Here is a 17,573-nt window from a genome sequence, read left to right as displayed (position 1 = left end):
GCCTTGGTTTCTGCATCTGTAAAATGGGCATAATGATCCTCCCTTTGTCTATAAGGATTGTGAGTTCTTTGGGACAAGGGCTTGCTTCTTACTGTGCCTCTGAAGTACCCAGCACAACAGCGGGCCCTGATCTCAGTCACTTTCTGAGCAGCACCCGGCACAATGGGGGGCCCTGATCTTGGCCACGTTCTGAGCAGCACCCGGCACAATGGGGAGTCCTGATCTCGGTCATATTCTGAGCAGCAACCAGCACAATGGGGGGCCCTGATCTCGGTCACATTCTGAGCAGCACCCGGCACAATGGGAGGCCCTGATCTCAGTCACATTCTGAGCAGCACCCGGCACAATGGGGGGGCCCTGATCTCGGTCACGTTCTGAGCAGCACCTGGCACAATGGGGCCCTGATCTCAGTTGGGGTCTGGGCAGCGCCTGGCACAACGGGGCCCTGATCTTGGTTGAAACCTCTAGACATTACCATGATATCAATAATAATTAAAAGTACCCCAGGGGGACATTAAGAAAATCAAAGCCCCACAGAGCCGCTTAATTCACCGATGGGAGCAAGTGAGCTAATGGATGCTGTATACTGGGATCTCTGGCGTCACCACTTCCTCCAGCTGGCTATGGAGTGGCAAGGTAACCAACAGCACACCAGGAAGGAGGTGGAGCCTAAAAATGGTGGCTAATTTACATAATTAATGTATGCAAATGAGAGCAGTTAGAAGTGAAATTTGCATGGAATTTGCATGAGTTCTCCTCACCTTACCCACACGGCCCTTTCCTCCATATCCTCCACCCTGGCTGTATTCATAGCAGCCCCTTTCCCCTCCTGAGCCCCATCAGACAAGGATAGACATTTACTACCCCCTCCAAATAATAATCTCTGCTTTTATTCCCATTCGTTAGCCTATCAAAATGTAGCCATCAAAATTTACAGGGGGAGTGAGGAGCCTGGAAACTTACAAGCACACGTATATTTTAGTGCGGGCGGAGACAAAGAATTTCAAAGGGGTCAGTGGGATTCACCACTGATGCAGCCCGTCTAGGGTGACCAGATGTCCTGTTTTTATAGGGACAGTCCTTTTCGGGGTACTTTTTCTTACATAGGTGCCTATTACCCCCCACCCCGTCCCGTTTTCTCACAGTTGCTATCGGGTCCCCCTACCTGCCTGTTCCAAAGAGATTGGCGTGAATAACCGATTTCTCAGTTTGCCGACAATTCCAAAACAATGGTTAAAAAAAAATCATTTTGAATAAAAAAAAAAAAAACCGAAAAACCAAGTTTTTTTCAAAACTTTGGGCAAATTCAAAAGCTGAAAAATGTCATTTTGGGCTGAAGGAAACATTTTGATTTTGAACAGTTTGAATGCTTTGGATTTCCTTCCCTTTTATTTTCAAAACAAGGCTGGAAGGGGAAAAATTTGTTCTGACTGAAACCTGAGCAGTTTTGTGCCGAGATGACGCATTTCAAATTTTTCCAGCTTTTTTACATTTCTTTTTTAGTTTTTTTCCCAACCAAAACCATTTGGCAAAGTTGACACAGCGTCGTGAAATGTTTTGGGGTTACCAAAACTGCATTTTTTGCCGGAAATAAGGTTTTGGTTGGAATATTTTTGTCCACCACTCATTTCAAGACAAGGTCGGGTTATCCGCTGGGCACAGAACGGTTGTGTCATGGGAATCGCACCCAGGGACCTTTATATCTGGATACACAACAGACAGATCTCGACTGATCTTCTCTGATACGGCAGCGCTCAGTTTCTGGTCTACACGTGAAAATTATTCCCGGTGCAGAGATGGTGTGAGTTGAAAGCAGATTGACTATTCCCGATTAATTCCATCCACACTCTTCATCTGGAATAAGAATACTTTGTTCCGGTTTAGTTTAATCCACTTCCAAAGTGGATCAAGCTAATTCAGGGCAAAGCACTTTGCGGTGGAGGGGAAGACCTGGAGAGTCAGGAATGAGGAAAAAAGAGTTGATTGGCCAGATGGGCTGTCAATCGCCCAGAGAGACTAGGGAGGGGGCTTCCTTCCCTGCAAAGGATTCTGGGTAGGGAATCCCTCTATAAAACTCCCTGGCTTCTGGCTGGGTGTCAGAGCTGCAGGACGAAAGGTATCTGGAAAGGACCTCCAGCTGGTGGCGTTTTGGTATGGAAGTGCTATTGTTTTTTTAAAATAAATCTTAGTATTGTTTGTTAGTCTCTAAGGTGCCACACGTCCTCCTTTTCTTTTTGCGAATACAGACTAACACGGCTGCTACTCTGAAACCTGTCAGTATTGTTTTTAAAACCCTGCGGGCTGGGTCTTGCTACTTCACTGGACAGCCTTCCTCCTGCCCTCTGTCTCCTCCTCTCCCCCTTCATAGTGTGCAATGAAACTTTCCACACGTGGCGTTTGCCCTTTCAGATCCCGCTCTGCGGGGTGCGGATTTCCCTCCAGAAGGCTGAGAGCATCCCGTGGCCCAAGGGACGAGCCAGGAAACCCATGGGGATTTGGAAAACAGAAGCAGCCAGTCCCCTGCCTTAATTGAGTGCTGAGACTCCTTTCAAGGAAGGAGAATCTAATAAGAGGGGACTCAGTCTTCCACCCCACCCTGACATCACCCTCCCCACCCCCCCCAGGCCCCAGCATGCAGCACAACCTAGCACCCCAAGTCCTTTGGCTGGGACGTGAGTGCGATTTATTCTCCACGGCTCCCATGTTGTCTGCCTTTTTGCCATCACCCAACCAGGGGGCTTGGTGGTGAGTGGCTCCACCATCCCTTTGAGTTTTTGGAACATGCAGCCCCCTTGCTGCTGGATTTGGAACAGTCCAGGAGGACAGTCAGTCCTTATCTGTGATGCCGTGCATTATGGGGGTATGGTTTACTGAGTGCTGGAGGCGAAGAGGCTGGGCTATACGGACCCATAGTGTCTGGTCTGGTTGGGTCCAAGCAGGGAGGTGCAGTACTGGACTATATGGACCAATGGTCTGATCCGGTCCATGCAGGAAGGGAGGAGCAATACTGGACTATATGGACCGCTGATCTGATCTGGCCCAAGCAGAGAGGTTCGGTGCTGTACTTATAGGGACCAGTGATCTGAGCTGGTCCATACAGGAAGGGAGGTGTAGTACTAGACTGTATGGACCGGTGGTCTGGTCTGGTCCAAGCAGGGAGGTGCAGTTCTGCGAGCCAGGGGAGGTGACAGGAGCCATAGAGATCCTGGTGGCTCCGGATGCTGGCTGTTTGGGAATTTTCCCCACTGGGACAGGCACAACGTCGCTCCTGTTCTCTTTGGACACCCAGCGCTTCCCTGCTCCCTCGGAGAGGCCAGCCAACACAGCACCCCCATCAGTGCCGGGAGAGCATGGCAGGCAGAACGGCGAAGGTGAAGAAGTTGCTCTCGGCCGGTGCCGACTTGGGGGTCTCGAGGGAATTGGCCAGCCAAGAGGCCCTTGGGTCGGTGTCGTGGGTACTCTCCTGGGCCTTGTCCACATGTGACGCCTGCTGGTGCAGGGAATACTCAGCCACAAGCACCCTGGCCCGGGCCGCCTGCTCGTGGCTCTCCAACAGTGTCTCAATGTGGTTCAGGAGGGCTGAGAAGAACTCCGGGACGCCTTCATAACCTGCGGAGGCCACCAAAGTGTCAACCGGGCTGTACCAGGGCGTCCCAGAGCCCCTTACAAACACTGCATGTTAAACAGCTGCCCTGAACTACCCCAGAGGTGGCTGCACCTTGGTGCTGGGTGAGGGATCACTTTATAAACAGCTGACCCCGAACCACCCCAGAGGTGGCTGCACCTTGGTGCTGGGTGAGGGATCCCTGTATAAACAGCTGCCCCAAACCACCCCAGAGGTGGATGCACCTTGGTGCTGGGTGAGTGATCTCTGTATAAACAGCTGCCCCGAACCACCCCAGAGGTGGCTGCACCTCGATGCTGAGTAAGAGATCTCTGCAGCAACAGCGGCCATGCCCGTCCATTTCTGCTCCCTGCAACACACTGCCCCCTATTTTGCAACACTGGGGCATAGGGACCAGCACTGACTGTGGGGAAAGTGCCCCCTACTGAGCCTCCCTCTCCCTCCCCCGTGCTCTCACCTGGGAAGGCGTTGACGTCTATGGCCGCGCACCGCCCCGTCTGCTTCTCCACAATCAGATCCACCCCAAACAGAGAGAGCCCCAGGGTGGAGCGCAGGCCCCGCATGGTTCGGCAGACGACGTTGTCAGAGGGCGGGGTGGGCTGCAGCGTAGCCTCATCCAGCTGGCAAAGGGGCAGAGAGCACTATGGGCTTGGGGGGAGTTGCTGGGAGGGACGCCCGGCAGGGTGTCTCCGGGAATGAAGCCGAAGGAGTAAGACAAACCCCCTCCGCTAGGACAGATGACTCGGAGGGTAAAGCAGCCCCCTAGCGCCGCACTGGGGCATGGGGGTCAGCGCCCCCTAGTGAGCCCCTCACCCCACTCCCTGAGGCACAGCGCCCCCACAGCTCAGAGCTGCTGCAAGGCTCTCTCCCTCTGCATCTCTAGCCCCCCGGGGTGGATTCGCTTGCTCTCCAGCCTCCCTCTGTCTGCGGCGCTCGCTTAGTCTTCCTCTCGGCCCTTGGCCCCGCGCCCGTATTCACCTCAATCAGGCGGGAGCAGGACTCCGGCTTGGAGACGCTGTGGCTGTTGAAGAAGATGCTTCTCCTGGCTGTAAGGAACAGAGCGAGGTTGTGAGCCCGGCTTGCCTGGGCTCGGGGTGCTCCTGGGAGATTCCCCAGCCCCGGGGTCCAGAGAAACCCCGGGTTCAGTTGTCACCAGCTCAGAGCCGTGCACTCCGTCGCTGACGCAACTGACGTCAATAGAGCGATGCCCGTTGTCCCCAGCTGGGGATCTGGCCCCATTGACCCCAGTGGGGCAACAGATGGTTGACCCCAGCTGGGGATCTGGCCCTTACTCTGAGGGCACGCAAATGCTTTTGCACCCCAGGTTGCCCGGCTTGATTCCAACTCAGTACAGAGCAAACCGGATGGTCATCCATGCAATGACCTTGCTGGGCCTCAACCCTGTTTCTCCAGGGACAGGAGCCCGTGGCACCAAACCGTCCCCTCCAGGGTTGGCGCTAACTGCTCCCCCCACCCGCCCCGAGCCGCCTCAGCAGGGAGACCGAGGGCTGGAGGGACCACAGAATCCCAATTCCAGCCCTCAAAGGAGAGATGGCCCAGGTACCCCCTCTGCCCCTCCCACACAAACACACCCACCCACACACACACCTGATTCCCCCCGCGGGAAGTTCTTCAGGGACGGCCGGCGCACCACGAAGTGGGAGGAGCCCACCACAAAGACCTTGAAGAGGACGGCGTCATGGTTGACGAAGCTCTGTAGCAAGCAGGGGGCGCTCACCTCCCCCAGCCCCTCCTCGTTGAAGATCAGCGCCATCTATGGGGGGCGGGGAGAGCGGAGAAGAGCAGGGTAATGGACGGAGGGGCCTCCATAGGGCGGGGATGTGTCTATAGGGGACCTCTCTCGAGGGATGGGGAAAGGGCAGGGGCTTCCTTAGCCCCACCCCCTTCTAGCCTCCCTCTAGCCCTGGTTGCCATGCAGCTGCCAATTGCAGCTGGAACCAGAGGTGTGGTCTGTGAATGGGGCACAGCTCCCAGCCTGCAATGCTGTCTGTTGGGCCGACTTGTTGCAGGCGGGGAGTTCCATGCAACGCCCTATACTGAGCCGCTGCCCAGCCCCACAGCGTACTGGGAGGTGTGGTCTCATCCAGACACACCCCAGTGGCTGCATAATGAGGATTAGGAGGGTCAGAGAATGGGTGGCAGGGACAGAGGGGCTCAGAAACACAGTCCTGGTGCCTCATGGGAATTGTAGTTCAGGTGCCTCGTACCTCAATTGGTGGGGCTTCCTAGCTGGACTACCTCTCCCATGATGAACCAAGCTTTCCCCTCCTGAGCCACAGTGGTGCATCATGGGAGATGCATTCCCCCTGGGCAGCTAGCCCATAGGACAGAAAGGAGACATAAAGCAGCTGAACTACAGCTCCCATGATGCACTGTGGGGGCTGAGGAAGAGACTAACTTGGTGCATCATGGGAGACTGAATTTGTTGCCTGGAGCATGAAGAAATAAAGGTCCCAGATGACAACTCCCATAAAGTACCCCGGCAACATTTCCAAATAGAAACTTTTGGGTGTTTGGCCAAATTTGGGGTGGGGGGGGTTCTTTTTTTTTTTTTTCTGAGGAAAAGTTGGATTTTTCCGGTGGGAAGCAGCCGCTTTCTGTGTAGTTAAAAATCTGATTTTTCCAGCAAAAACTATTTAAATGGAAAACTTCCCAGCAGCCCTACTGCTGACCCCGCCCTGATCTCTGGCATTGCTCTTGGTGTGTTAAGAGGGCACTTGCCCCTCCTTTCTCACCCACCCCAAAGTCTCCTAGTGCTTTTATACCCACCCCCCAAAATGGGTCAGCTGAGGGATTTAAATCCCCAACCTTTCACGCAGCCACCCAGTCCTCCGCAGCTTGAGCTAAAAGAGTAATTCCATTAGCAAGCCACAGTAGTAGGATGTTATCCTCCACGTGGCCTAGCCGCTGGAGGAGGAGCTAAAGCCAACCCTTTACGAGCAGGTTCTGGGACACGATGCTACTGACCTCGTGGGAGCTGGGTCCGTGAGCCACCCGAGTTTTGCAAACTGAAGGAGGAAGAGGAGGAGACAGTGGAGAGTGAGATGATTTAGCCCCCGCCCCTTGTTCCACCCTGGGCTCGGACTCATCCAACAAGAGCCAATGGGGCTCCTGGGCCTGGAACTTTCTACTCCAAATCCCTCCCCTCCCAGCCGCTGGGGTGTGACTGAAGCTGAGCCCCCCAGTACGTCCTGGCTGGGGGGCTGCAGCAGCTCCCACCTCCTCCCGCAGGGGGCTGTGCATGGACACAGAACAGCCAGAGCACAGGTCTGCCCTGCCCCCCCGCCCTCCAGCCCTGCCCCTTCTCTGCTCTGGCTCCCTGCTGTTCCAGTGCACCCGCCCTGTAGCCCCCTTTGCCCCACAGTCAATAAGGCACCGAGTCAGCAGTTTATTTGGCCAGCATTCCCTTAGGGGGCAATGTAAGAACCAGCTCCATCCAGGTGACCAGGATTTGAACCCGGGTCCCCCTCGAACACAAGCCGCTACTACTTGAGCCAAAGGAGCAACTCCACAAGCCAGCAGCAGCAGCAGGCTGTTATCCCCACCCCGCTGCAGCACACGCTTTGCCCACGGCTCAGCATGGCAGGGCGAGCCGGGGAGCACCGAGGCCTGGAAACTCGTTGCACTGGTGGGATTGCAAGCCCAGCACGGCGGGGTGCAGAGCAGCGACAGCTGGCAGGAGGGGACGTATTTTGATTGGTTTCAGGTGCTCTGGTTCATCGTCAGCACCTAGTGCCACGAGGCTGGTTTTCCTCCCCCTCCCCCCAGGTATAAAGGCCCCATGGATTAAGGAGATGCTGGGCTCACTCACTTAAAGGGAAGGTGAGGCCCTGCTCCCGGATCCGTGCCGCCGCCTCTCGTCCAGTCCCGCTGTTCAGCTCCACGTAGGGCGGGGAGAAGATGTAGCTGTCTACAGAGCAGGGTGGGGCAGAAATAAGTGGGGAGTGGGTGGTTTGCATGGGTGTGAGCTGTCCACGCTCCCCACCCCGCTGCGAGGCTCTCCACCACCCATCCCACACCCACACACACAGCACTGCCTGTGCCCCCACACCCGGCTCCCAACACACACAGCCCAGACACACGCCCCACCCCACTCAGCTCCTGCATTCCCGCCCTCCTTGATTTCTTAGCTGTTCCATAGAACTGGGTCTCTCTCCCCTGCCCACCCCACGTTGGGATTGAACCCCTGACCCCTGGCTCCAACACATCGCTGCTGCCTGAGCCAAAAGCCAAGCTCTTAGCCACACCTCTAGCAAGTGCTCTATGGGGCCCAGCTTCCCTTAGCGGGCCGTGAGTCATCACTGCATTCACACTGGCAACCTTCTCTCTAACCTTGGCCTGCAGGGAATATGGTTCAGAGTAGGGAATGCTGGACTCTCAAGGCCTAAGCTAATGCTCTGATCACCGGACCATCCTTCCTCTCTGGTCCGACAGCGCCTCCTTCTGGTGTGTGATTCGAGTTAGGGGACTGCTTCAGTCAGTTCTGGGGGAAGAGCGCAACTGGATATTGGCCACCCGAGCTTTACCAGGAGACCCCAGAAACACATACCTTGCTTCTGAAAGTCCTGGAGGAGGCGATAGGATTCAAAGCGGTCCAGGAGCAGCCGTACAGCTGGAAATGGGTCAAGGAGGATGATGCTGGAATAGGTTTCCACATAGGTCTGAAGGACCAAAGCAAATGTGTAATTAGCCCTGGGGGCGGGGGAGGTTTAAAGCCGCAAAGCCAATTAGTGGGTTTGTGTTGATCACCTCGCTGCTAATGATGCACCTGAGGTGCTGTCCAGACTCAGACGCATCCGAGTGCTTCGTTACGCATTCTGGGTAGCGGAATCCAAAAGGCACTTCCTGTACTAAGGAGCACTATAACCAGAGCTACCACTAGTGGGAGACAAAGACACCACGTGCACCTAAGCAGGGGACTCGTGAGTATCGGTCAAGAGGTCATTTACCCTCCATATTTGGCAAGGGTGCCACCGCTGCTGGAATCCTGTGTCCAGTTCTGGTGTCCACAATTCAAGAAGGATGCTGATAAATTGGAGAAGGGTCAGAGACGAGCCAGGGGAATAAGGACTGCCCTATAGGGATGGTCTCAAAGAGCTCAATCTATTTCACTTAGCAAAGAGAAGATCCCAGTCTATAAGGACCTACGCGGGGAACAGAAATTTGATCATGGGCTTTTTGGTCTAGCAGAGGAAGATCTAACAAAATCCAATGGCTGGAAGTTGAAGTTGGAAAAATTCAAACTGGAAATAAGGCGTCCATTTTTAACAGGGGTAATTAGCCATTGGAAGAACTTACCAGTGGTTGTGGTGGATTCTCCATGGCTGGCCATTTGTTGAATCAAGAGGGGATTTTTTTTTTCTTTTAAAGATCTGCTCCCGTTCAAGAAGGAATTATTGTGGGGAAGGTGGGGATGGCTTTGGCTTGGGTCATGGAAGATCCTAGTGGAATCTACTAAGTCCTTACCTGGAAGTCGCGGATCAGCTGGTGAGACTGGCTGTCATAGCCGGACTCAAGGATCAGGTCGGAGAGTTTGTGGATGATGACGTCAAAGGGGCCCTGCTCACAGAGGGGTTTGGCCAAGTCAATCTGGGATGGGAGGAGAAGTGGAGATTAAAAACCCTTCTTTGCTGGGACCCAGAGCAAGGCCGGAAACCCATCCCAACATTTCCCAGCCCTCATCAGGATGAATCCGAGACCTTAGGAAATGTATGGCCAACAAAACGCAGAGAAAGAGAGCTCCAGGGGGTCACCACGCTTACCAGGGCTGGGAGACACCCAGGATCCATCCCTGCTCTGGAAAAAAGACTTGGGATAAGAAGTGGTGAGATTTAATTCCAAAGGTTGTTTCCTCCTTCTTTCATTGTAACCAGCTGTCGGTTTTCTTGCTGAGTCCACCCTCTCCAGTGAGACACCTTATTTTAGGACCTTATTTTAGATTTTAACTCCTTTATAAAAAGTGGCCTAAGAGAGCTCGAAAAGAATTGTTTTAGCCATGGCTTTTACTATTCGAACCTTGTCCCCTGGTGGGCCAGCCTAGTCAGAGAGCAGTAGCCCCACTCCTCAAAGTGCCTGGAAGACAAGCGCACCCTTGGAAGGGTGACAAATGTGTTAGGTACTAAAGTAGGATGACCAGATAGCAACTGTGAAAAAAGAGGACTGGGGTTGGGCAGTAATAGGCGCCTATATAAGAAAAAGTCCCCAAAAACGGGACTGTCCCTTTAAAAACGGGACATCTGGTCACCCTGTACTAAAGGATTAATAAATTGGTGGTTGGTTATGAATAAGTAAGTGTCCTGATTTGAGAAATGCTGTTCAAGTTAAAAGTTGATCTGAAAAGAAAAGAGTTAAACTGGTAAGCTAACACTCCCTGGACTCGGGATACAACTCAAGCGGTTGGATCTGATTATATATCAGCAAACTTGCTTCGGTAGATTTCAGCTTTAATAACTAACTGGCACGCTGGCAAATTCACAAATGGACCCCCTTTCATATGTGCATAGGCTGACCAGATAACAAGTGTCAAAAATCGGGACAGGAGGTGGGGGGTAATAGGTGCCTATGTGAGAAAAAGACCCTAACATCAGGACTGTCCCTATAAAATTGGAACATCTGGTCACCCTATGTGTGCATAATTTGGTCTTCCCTATCCTAGCAGAGGATTCTGATCTCGAGGCTATTAGCTCTTCTCGGGGGGGGATTTCTCAATCTTTCCTGTCCCCAACTCCAGGTCAGGCCTAGCAGAGATTTGAGCCCTAGTGACGACAGGAAGGTGAAGATAGACGAATTCAGAAGGGATCGAAAGCGTGTGTTTTTAACAGGGAGGGTCGCGAACCTTTGGAACGATTGGCCAGGTGTCCTGGCGGGTTCTCCATCGCTGGCAATTTGTAAATCAAGATGGGATGGGCTTCTTCTTTCTTTTTTTTTTTTTTTTAAAGATCTGCTGAAGTTCAAACACGGATTAGTGCATGTGTGATGAAGATCTGACTAGGCGGGCATAGCAGTGCCTTCAGGCATATGAATGCCAGGTGCATGCCCCTATTTGCTAGGTTATTTGCTACGCTAGCGACATTCTTGCTGACTCTTGTTTTGAGCGAAATTCCAGGCCTGAGGCCCCCTTCCCCAGGAGACATTTGAGTTTGGACAACTCAGAATTTTCTGGCAAGAAAACTTCCCGCCCCGCTCTTCTGACAGCGTCCTTTGAATTTTGACCCTGCTGTGCCTTTCACCTTTGGTCCCAGCACCCACAGCCCGGCTAGGAACCCAGTTGTCGCCAACGAACACAGACATTCTACGACCTCTGAGCCGCTGCAAAGTAATACTGCAGCGTAGTGGGCAAAGCAAACAAGCAGTGCGTCCCTCCCCAGAAGTGGATGCATCTCAGTGCGGGGGGGGGGAGTGATCTCTTTATAATCAGCTGCCTTGCCCCACCCCAGAGGTGGAAGCCTTTCTGTGGCAGGGCGGGGGTGGGAGGGAATCCTCGCCAAGCCCGTAAGTTGTAATTGTTCTGATCCTTCAGGCTATCTGAAATGTGATGATTCATCACCCAAGGAAGAGGAGGGAATGACCACATACCAGCGAACAAAGCACCTGTCTCTTTCTCACCCACCCAAGTTAATGCCTTATTGACTCCGTAGCATATTGGTCATCCTTACCCGGTGCCACCCAGAAACGCCTCTCACTTTATCTCTGTGGACTTTGCCAGTCACTGTCAGTTTAAACCAGTTCTTATTGACAGACGGGGCCGATCCCAGCGCAGGCAAACAAAGACGGGCACTTAAACCCTCAGCCCCTCTGCAGAGGGAGGTGATGGGTTCCGGCATGCTCCATCTTGGGTGCCCATCACCCTGGTATCCAGGCAGCTGGGCCATTGACCTATTCTCCCACCCCAACTTGATTTTTATCACCCGTCCTCCAGCCAGCTCTGTGTTGCTCTGAGCAGGGCCAAGAAGACCCGGGGTGGGGAGCTCAGGGCTGACCCCAATGTGGTGATAGGAGGTGCTGTAGGGAGCAGAGCTCGGTAGGGGGGCGCTCTTCCCTCTGAGTCCCAGCGCCCCAGCGTGGTGCATGAAGATCACAGTAATTCCCCTATAGATATCCAGACCCCCTAGCACAGCGGTCTCCAGACTTTTGAGGGTCACGACCCCCCTCACCCCATCTGTGCCCCCTCTCCCGCCAGAGCCAGGGCCAAGAGCAGGGCCACAGCTTGGGCGGGGGATGCGGGCAGGGATTAAGGAGGCCAAGGCTGGAGGCTGGTGCAGGGCCGGGAGCAGAGCCACGCCGAGGCTGGGGATGGGGCCAGGAGTGAGGCTGAGTGGCGGTCCCTCCCTGCCCCCCCCGCAGGGGGGCTGGCCCCACAATTTGGGGACCTCTGTTCTAGCACAACAACTGTGCAGACCCCGACTCCATTCCCTGAAGCGCAGCGCCCCCCTAGTGCCAGCGCCAACTCAGAGAGGAGAGCGCCCCCTCTTGGGTCAGCCCCACCATGCCCTGCGGCATCACCCTCTCCCCGGCACTGGGGACAGCACTGACTCATCTGCGAGTCACCCATGCCCCCCATAACATCAGGGTGTGTCAAGGTCTCCCATCCAACCAGGTCAGACCCGGCGTAGCCTGCTGGCACACGGTCAAAAGTTCCCGGTAGCAAACCTCAGGGGTGGCAGCTTCCCATATAAGACCCGCTCCTCCAGCATCCCCTGCCCCCCCCTTCCTCCCATGCATACCTCTGCTCCCAGGCCACCCATGGTTCAGACTCACCTCAATGACTTCATAGCCTCGTTTCCTGGGCAAACAAAATCAAGAAAAACCGAGTCAGGGATTTGCACCAGAGCATTATGCTGAGAGAGGCAGCAGGGCCCAGTGGTTAGCCTACAGGACTGGGGGGTCTAGGGGTCATGGGATCAACCCCCCCCACCTTTGCCACAGACTCCCTGTGCAGACTTGAGCCAATCATTTCTAATCGCTCCCTGCCTCAGTTTCCCCACCTGTGAAACGGGGATAATAATTCTGTCCTTGCTTACTTAGATCTAGAGGAGAATGTGGCACCCTTTTACCTAAGGGGTGTCATACTGAAAGGTCCTAATGCCTTTGATCCAACGCCAATCACAGGCCTCGCTGGGCTGAGCTCCCTGCTTCAGGCTCAATGGGAGGAGGAATGAAGCCCCGCTCTGGGCTCAAGAAGGCTGCAGACACCGGGGGCTTACCGCCCAAAGCATGGCAGGTCAGAGCTAAGCCACACCCATTGTTGTGTTTTCTCTGGGCTGCAGGTTGCAGGATATTTGCCAATGGAAGTCACTGGGAGGATGCAGAGAGATGCTGTTTCTTGCACACAGGACCTGCTGGAGAGGCAGACTTGGGAATTTCGGTGCAAGGAAGCTGCCTGCTGCTGTTTTGTCTGTGCTCAGGAGACTAGGACTGTGTGTACATTTCTTGTAAATAAACAGGACTGTGCCAAAGAACACACCTGCTTTGTAGCACCAATTTCTCCTCCTAACAGAAGCAACTTTGCAAAGGCTGGGAACACTGGCAAAACGGCGTAACTTTACTGGCTCGACCCCCTGCCTTGAGACGTATTTTTGTTTAAACCCATCTTCTTTTGCTTCAGCTTAAATCAGAACAGGTGGAAACTAAACCGAACCTATGTGGCTCTTAAACAGGAACCGGAGCTTTCGCCCTAGGGTTTGTGCTGCTTTTCCTGGAGCAGCTTCGGATCCGATTTAAAGTAACCCTTTCCCATGAAGACAAGACCTACACGCTCTGGGACAAGATTTCAGTAGGCATCTGCAAGGACAGTCATTTTGGAATAAAACTGTCATCGTTTGAGTGGTTGCACTATCAAACTAGGAAACTTTTATGCTGACATCAGGGGCCATACAAACTTGCATGCAATTGACAAAAGGTGTGAGTTACCACTGATTTTGTTATTTCAGTGAAAGTTTGCATGTTGTATGTGTCTGTGCAGCACCCGGCACAGGGAGGCCCTGATCTCGGTCAGGATCTGTGAAGTGCCTAGCGCAACAGGGCCCGATCTCGGTGAGGGTCTGTGCAGCGCCCTGATGTCTTCTATGGCATCTAGGCAGTGTCTCGCTAGACATAATAAAGAGGGACTTTCATTCCTTCTCTATACAAACATCACAAGTCGATGCCCTCGTACCTGCTGAGACAGAGAGTGAGGGAGAACAGGGGAGGGAGAAAGGAGAGGAGGGAAAGCCAGAGGTAAGGGAAGTGGAGAGATAAGATAAGGAGCAAGGGAGGGAGAAAGCAGATCTATTATGTGGGCCGTTAGTGTGCCAACCCTGAGAGGCTGTAACCAATATATGCAAGGGAGGTGCCCTTAGGGTGAATGATCCTGAGATTCATGCTGCGGACATGGGATCACGCACATCACTCTGTGCCTCAGTGTCCCCATCTGTAAAATGCGGTTGATAATCGACCCTTTGCCTATTTAGATAGTGAGTGCTTAGGGGCAGGGATTATGTCTCACTTGGTGTCTGGGCAGCACCAGGCATAGTGGGCCCCTGATCTCAGTCGGGGTCTGTCCAGTGACCAGCACAAAGGGGCCCTGATCTTGGTCGGGGTCCGTGCAGCACCCGGCATGACAGGGCCCTGATCTCAGTTGGGGTCTAGCCAGTGCCTGGCACGATGGGCCCTGATCTCGGTCGAGGTCTGGGCAGTGCCCGGCACAATTTCATTTGGTGCCTCTAGACTTTGCTGCGAGTCACAGAATGAATAAGGCTCCTGAAGTGCTTTACAAACCATGATCCTGATCCAATGTCAATGGAAACAGATCCCAGCGGCTCTGGATCAGACCCTGGGGCCAATCCCCCCACCCACCCCAACATCAGCCAAGGGCAGCTTGTTTCCCCTTACTAAGGCTGTCCCGGGGGGAGCTGGCTCTTTAAGAGGTGATGGCTCCAGGTAGCCTGCTGCCCAGGTGAAGGGAATGTTTGGGGGGGGGGGGGAAGGTGTTTGCATAAGGTGGAGGGAGCAATTGATGCAGCAGCAGACCTGCTGGGGGAATATAGGGCAGCCTATGCGGGTGGGGGGGGCAAGGTTCGAGCGCTCAGGGACAGGGCTCTGAGTCTGGGGGTGCTAGCTCACTGTGAACAGCCAGAGAGAGTTGGGTTGTTTTGAGCTCTCTGTTAATTCAGCACAGTAGCTGGGAAACCAGCCCCCGCCCCCGCCCCCGCCTGGGAATCTGACTAACCAGGGAAGGAAGGGTAATGGAGGCCGTAGAGGGATCCCGAGGCCAGACCACAGTGGGCCCGTTTGGGCCCTTGTAGATACACAAAACATTTGTCACAGGTGGCCAGAAAGTCCCTTTGCTTCCTAGAGTGTAGGATGCCAGAGGCAGCATGGCCTAGGGGATGGAGCACTAGACTGGGCAGCGGGAACCCTGGGTTCTAGGCCTGCCTCTGTGACTTCCTGCCTGCCCCGTCCTGTGCCTTAGTTTCCCCCACCTGCCAAATGAGGCTGATGATACTAACTTCCTTGGTAAAATGCCTTGAGGTGGCAGGGTTGGCTGGAACTCAGAGCAGCGTGTGCTGGCCCGTTCCAGATTTCCACCTCAGTGAGGCAAAGGACCAACTGATGTTGCAAAAACACAAGCCGGGAGCTGGTCTGAACCAAAAGGAAGCAGCTCAACCCCGCGGAGCCAGGCAGGAGCATCGCCCCAGCCAGGGATGTTAGGTGAGAGCCTCAGGGCCCAGAGCACACGCCATCTGTTTTGCAAAACAGACTTGGGGCTACTTTAATTCTGGCAGCTGGAATGGGGCTGGGAGGGGAAAACAAAAAGGAAACTCAAAGTGAAATTCACCCCCATACTGGGAGCCTAAATGGCACTCCTTAAATCTGTCCCAGGACTCCTGGGTTCTTTCCCCAGCTCTGGGTTGGAAGTGAGATCTACAGAGGGCGGGCTGGGTTAAAGCAGGGTGCAGTTTTATGAGGCACGTGTTACCTAATGGCCAGGACCTCTGGGTTCTTTCCCCAGCTGCTGGTTGGGAGTGTGATCTATTAGAGGAAAAGGGGCTGGCAGTCAGGACTTCTGGGTTCTTTCCCAGCTCAGGGAGGGGAGTTCTAGTGTTAGAGCAGAGAGAGGCTGGCAGTCAGGACTCCTGGGTTCCCTTTCCAGTTTAGGAGAATTAAGATTCTTGGGTCTTATCCCCAGCTCTGCTACTGACTCGCTGTGTCCCCTAGAGGCCCTTGCTTCTCTGTGCCTCGGTTTCCCCATCTGTAAAATGGGGATAACGATAGCGACCCAGCTCAGAGACCCTTGGATGAAAGGTGCTACGTAAGCATCAAGTATTTTATATGATTTTAGCAACTGAGCTTCCGTCTGCTCTGTATCACTATTATAGATCCCTGTGGGGTGTAGTTATTGACTAGAGATTTACCCGAGGGCCCTCGGCCAATGCTTCTGCCCCCAGCTAATACAGTAATTAATGTTTAGTTCTTAGGGTTCAATGGAAGCAGGAGGATGTGGGAGCTAGTTCCCCTATAAAGGTCCTGGGATATTTACACTCAGCCATGAGCGATGCTCCCATCCAGAGTGCCTGCATTTTGGTGGTGCTGTGTGGATGTTGCTAGGGGGCTCATTTCGGACATAATGCAACCGGGAGGTGAGGCTAAAAACTACAGAGCAGGTACAGACCCTGTAACTAGCATGGCTAGGGTAGGCAGCAGCTGGGGTACTAACCTTGGATATGGGAAACATGGTTTCAAGTCTCCTGCTTGGCCCATATCCTCAAATGCATTGAGATGCATGGGTAGGAATGGAAGTTAGGAATCTCTGTACCTTTGAGGATCTGGGCCTTAGCCATTCAGTGCCTCAGTTTCCCCAATGGTACAGTAGGGATAACAGTCCTGCCTCCCAGGGATAAATACATGGAAGAGGGTGTGGAGTTCAGACCTTGCAGCCATGGTTGGGGGTCAGTTAACCCCACAGCTAGATGAAGGCTTGAGATGCAGAGCGAGAGATTTAGAAGCAGAAAGCCAGTCAGACCGGTAGCTGGTGCAGCCGTTTTCCCCAGTCCCTTGTGCACGCCCTGGGCTACCTGCCCCCTCTTTTTGCCCTACTCCCAAGGATCTCCCGAGGCGCCAAGCACCAGAGGCTCTGTCCCTTACCTGCAGAGATCCTCAAACCCCCGGAAATTCAGTTTCTTTTTCTTCTTGTCGTTCAGGCAGTAGCCGATGCGTTTCCCTTTCCTCCAGCTCGGCATCTTTTTGCATCCGTCTTTTATTTAAAAATAAATAAATAAGCCAAGCCCCACACCTCTCAGTGTGAAAATTTCCCTGTGTGTGAAATGTGCTAATATTGTCTCCTCTGACTCAGGGCCTGTGCTCTATTTGATCCGAAAGCGCCAGCCCCTGTCCAAGTGGCAAAGTCCTTTGCGAGCAGGAACTGGGCAGGGTGCACAGAAGGTGGCAAATTCTATCTTCCTCCAATCAGCTGATGTGCCGTAAATATCAATCCGTGTTGCTTAATAACTCGGGGCCAGGAGCCTGTTACCTGAGCCTGGGCTGGGGCTGATTGTGAGCTGTGATAAACGCCGCAAAATGCACACTTAGCTCCAGACCTCTGGCCTGTGGTGCCATTGGGTTGGTTACACCCTGTCAAACTAGTGCCTTGCAAATGCTGACGCTGAGATTTCTGCTGAGCCCCCGCCCCAGAAAGCATCCCTCAGACTTGGGCCATCGAACACCTGATTTCTGGTACGTGCATCAAATAGGGGTCTCCCTCTTTCTGTGCGTCACCCGGGCTGGTGCTCATATCATATTGCACCAGCAGCCAGGGAAGAAATCTAGTGATTTATTCCCCTCCACACGCAGGTGGAAATTTGAGCAAGAGGATATGCATGGAAGTGCCAGTCTCTTCTGCATTTAAATGCAAGAAGATCAAAGGCTGCTTAAATTGGTGCAGGGGAAAATC

General features: G+C 53.7%; 1 protein-coding gene across 1 annotated transcript; it reads right to left on the bottom strand.

Moving 5' to 3' along the window:
- Positions 1 to 3,334: 3,334 nt before the first annotated feature.
- On the bottom strand, positions 3,335 to 16,947 carry LOC119847095 (inositol-tetrakisphosphate 1-kinase-like). The gene is made up of 10 exons (XM_038381493.2): positions 16,769 to 16,947; positions 12,404 to 12,428; positions 9,113 to 9,235; positions 8,196 to 8,307; positions 7,458 to 7,556; positions 6,614 to 6,654; positions 5,234 to 5,399; positions 4,604 to 4,671; positions 4,083 to 4,245; positions 3,335 to 3,609 (listed from the first exon to the last, which is right to left on the bottom strand). Exons 1-10 carry the CDS (start codon positions 16,861 to 16,863, stop codon positions 3,335 to 3,337), a joined length of 1,167 nt encoding a protein of 388 aa, XP_038237421.1. The 5' UTR covers positions 16,864 to 16,947.
- Positions 16,948 to 17,573: the final 626 nt, after the last annotated feature.

The sequence above is a fragment of the Dermochelys coriacea genome, chromosome 23 (genome assembly GCF_009764565.3).
Source record: "Dermochelys coriacea isolate rDerCor1 chromosome 23, rDerCor1.pri.v4, whole genome shotgun sequence".
NCBI lineage: Eukaryota > Metazoa > Chordata > Testudines > Dermochelyidae > Dermochelys > Dermochelys coriacea.
Note: the sequence above shows the minus strand (reverse complement) of the source record. Positions and strands in the feature narration are given on the sequence as shown.

Coding starts and splice junctions, on each gene's coding strand:
- LOC119847095 (XM_038381493.2), bottom strand. CDS start 16,863: ATGCCGAGCTGGAGGAAAGGGAAACGCATCGGCTACTGCCTGAACGAC. Junction 8,308..9,112: donor AGCTGATCCGCGACTTCCAG/GTAAGGACTTAG, acceptor TTGGTCCTTCAG/ACCTATGTGGAAACCTATTC. Junction 7,557..8,195: donor CCAGGACTTTCAGAAGCAAG/GTATGTGTTTCT, acceptor CCTGCTCTGTAG/ACAGCTACATCTTCTCCCCG.